Here is a 2,500-nt window from a genome sequence, read left to right on the forward strand (position 1 = left end):
ACCAGCAGTAGGTGTACCCACCCATACTGATCGTGCCGCTGCCAGGTCTTCTTACCTCCAAAGGGTAGCCATTTCAACTCCCAACCGCTCCAATTCTTTCAATAGCAGAGGTACCTGTTTGTCCTGACGTAAGGACCGGATGTTCCAAGCACCTACCCAGATAGCTCGCCTGAGGTTAAGCCTCGGGCGGACGCTCCGGGTGGACGCCACCTCTGCCACCCTGCCCCAAATAAAGGGGGTCGGCAGGCTGTGGGGCTCCCTAGGGCTTTGCCCCACGGGCCTCATGTTCGGTGCATGCCGGGGTGCAGGCAGGAAGAGAAACTCTTATTCCCATCCTGTACACCAACATTTGCCCTCCCAATGGGACCCACAGCCCGCTTTGCTTGCTGGGTGGGACAGCACCCCTCCCCCCAGCATATCTATTTATTTTAGTAGCTGCTGGAGAGTTGCCGAGATCCCCCACAGATAAGCCGGAAATCGCAAGGTGCCCAGTTTCCATGGGTGGCCACGTTGACGTCTCGTTGACGAAGAGGCTGTGAACTAGCAGAGGAGACTTATGCAGAGCTGCTCCCTTTTTCGCGCTAGGCAAGCTAGCTATCTATCTAAGTTACCACACCATCGCTTCACATCACCCTGAGCATGAAGCACCCATAAATATATACAGTGTATATATATACACATATATATATTTGTATATTTATATATACACATATATTTGTATATTTATATATATACACATATATTTGTATATTTATATATATATACATATATTTTGTGTATTTATATATATACATATATGTTTATATTTATACATATAAATATATTTTTATATTCATATATATACACACATACATATATTTGTATATTTATATATATAGAAATATTTGTATATTCATATATATACACACATACATATATTTGTATATTTATATATATACATACACACACATGTGTGTACACACACACACACACACACACATATATATATATTTATATATATATTAAAATATATATATATATGTATATATATATCTGTGTATATATATAAAAGCAGACATGAATATACATATATATATATATATATATATATATATATATATATATATATATGATACGTATATATATACACATATGTATTATGTATATATATGTACACACACACAAACACATACAAACATATATATATATATATATATATTATATATATTTACATATATCTATATATACGTATTATATATATATATTTGTATATATATACGTATTATATATATATATATATATATATATATATATATATATATATAATACGTATATTTATGTATATATATATACATATATATACATTATATTCATAATATTCATCGCTATCAAATGAATATCACCCTTACATAAACACACGAACGCCTCTCCCAAGCACTGGAAAAAAACAATCAAATGCGTTGGTACTTTCCTTGATCTACCAAAAATGGCTCTACTGTCAGATGTATCAGTCAATAAGGCAATGCATTGAAGGACGAATGACTGGTTGTGAAAGAACCTGGCTTCGCCAAAAAGTAAATATTATGTAATAGGTAACAATAGAAAAAATAGATACGCTTGGAACAGGTGGTTAATAATAATAATGTTAAAAATTTACCAGTTTATTTCTATTTTCAATGCTGCATATTTTAGTCATTAGTAGGTTCTAGTGGTATCCTGTGAAAAAATAAAAATAAAATGTTAGTGAACAGATGAATGATATAAGACTAACACTTGTTTGTGTTATATAAATTAGACGTTATTTATTAACATTACTATATTTTAACTGACGGACTTACCGTAACCCCCGTGTCCCTTTCCATAACCTCCGTGTCCTCCATGTCCGTATCCTCCGCCGCCATGTCCTCCGTGTCCGTATCCGCCACCGTGCCCTCCATGTCCCTTGCCATATCCGCCACCGTGTCCACCTCCATGTCCTTTGCCATATCCGCCACCGTGTCCACCTCCATGTCCTTTGCCATATCCGCCACCGTGTCCTCCATGGCCGTGTCCGTATCCACCGCCTCCGTGTTCCCTTGCCATAGCCTCCTCCATGACCTTTTCCATACCCTCCGTGACCGCCATGACCTTTTCCATACCCTCCGTGACCGCCATGACCTTTTCCATACCCACCGTGACCTTTACCGTGGCCACCATGTCCCCCGTAGCCGTACCCTGGGTCGGCCAGGGACAGTGCCACCATCACCAGCACGACAAGAGCCACAAGAGATACACGCTGGAAGGTAAAGAAATTATACTGTGAAGATGCATTTTAGATTTTGTTATACATCATATTTACGAATTGATTAAAGGTAATCCTTTAATAGTCAGTTAATAATTGAGTGATTTTGTAATACTTCTTAACGAAAGAGAGAGAGAGAGAACGATCATCAGACAAGTAAACAGATGATAGATAGAGAGTAAGGACGTATGGATAAAGTGTACCAAAATTTCAGAACAAATAATTCTAAACTCACCATCC

At 37.7% G+C, this 2,500-nt stretch overlaps 1 protein-coding gene across 1 annotated transcript in view; it reads right to left on the bottom strand.

The window, feature by feature from the left end:
* Positions 1 to 2,175, bottom strand: part of LOC125046506 — a 9,103-nt gene extending 6,928 nt beyond the window's left edge. Inside the window, exon 1 of the mRNA XM_047644286.1 lies at positions 1,818 to 2,175. Coding sequence (XP_047500242.1) covers positions 1,818 to 2,175 — 358 coding nt within the window. The remainder of the gene's footprint in view (positions 1 to 1,817) is intronic.
* Positions 2,176 to 2,500: the final 325 nt, after the last annotated feature.

Source organism: Penaeus chinensis, chromosome 39 (assembly GCF_019202785.1).
Source record: "Penaeus chinensis breed Huanghai No. 1 chromosome 39, ASM1920278v2, whole genome shotgun sequence".
Taxonomy (NCBI): Eukaryota; Metazoa; Arthropoda; class Malacostraca; order Decapoda; family Penaeidae; genus Penaeus; species Penaeus chinensis.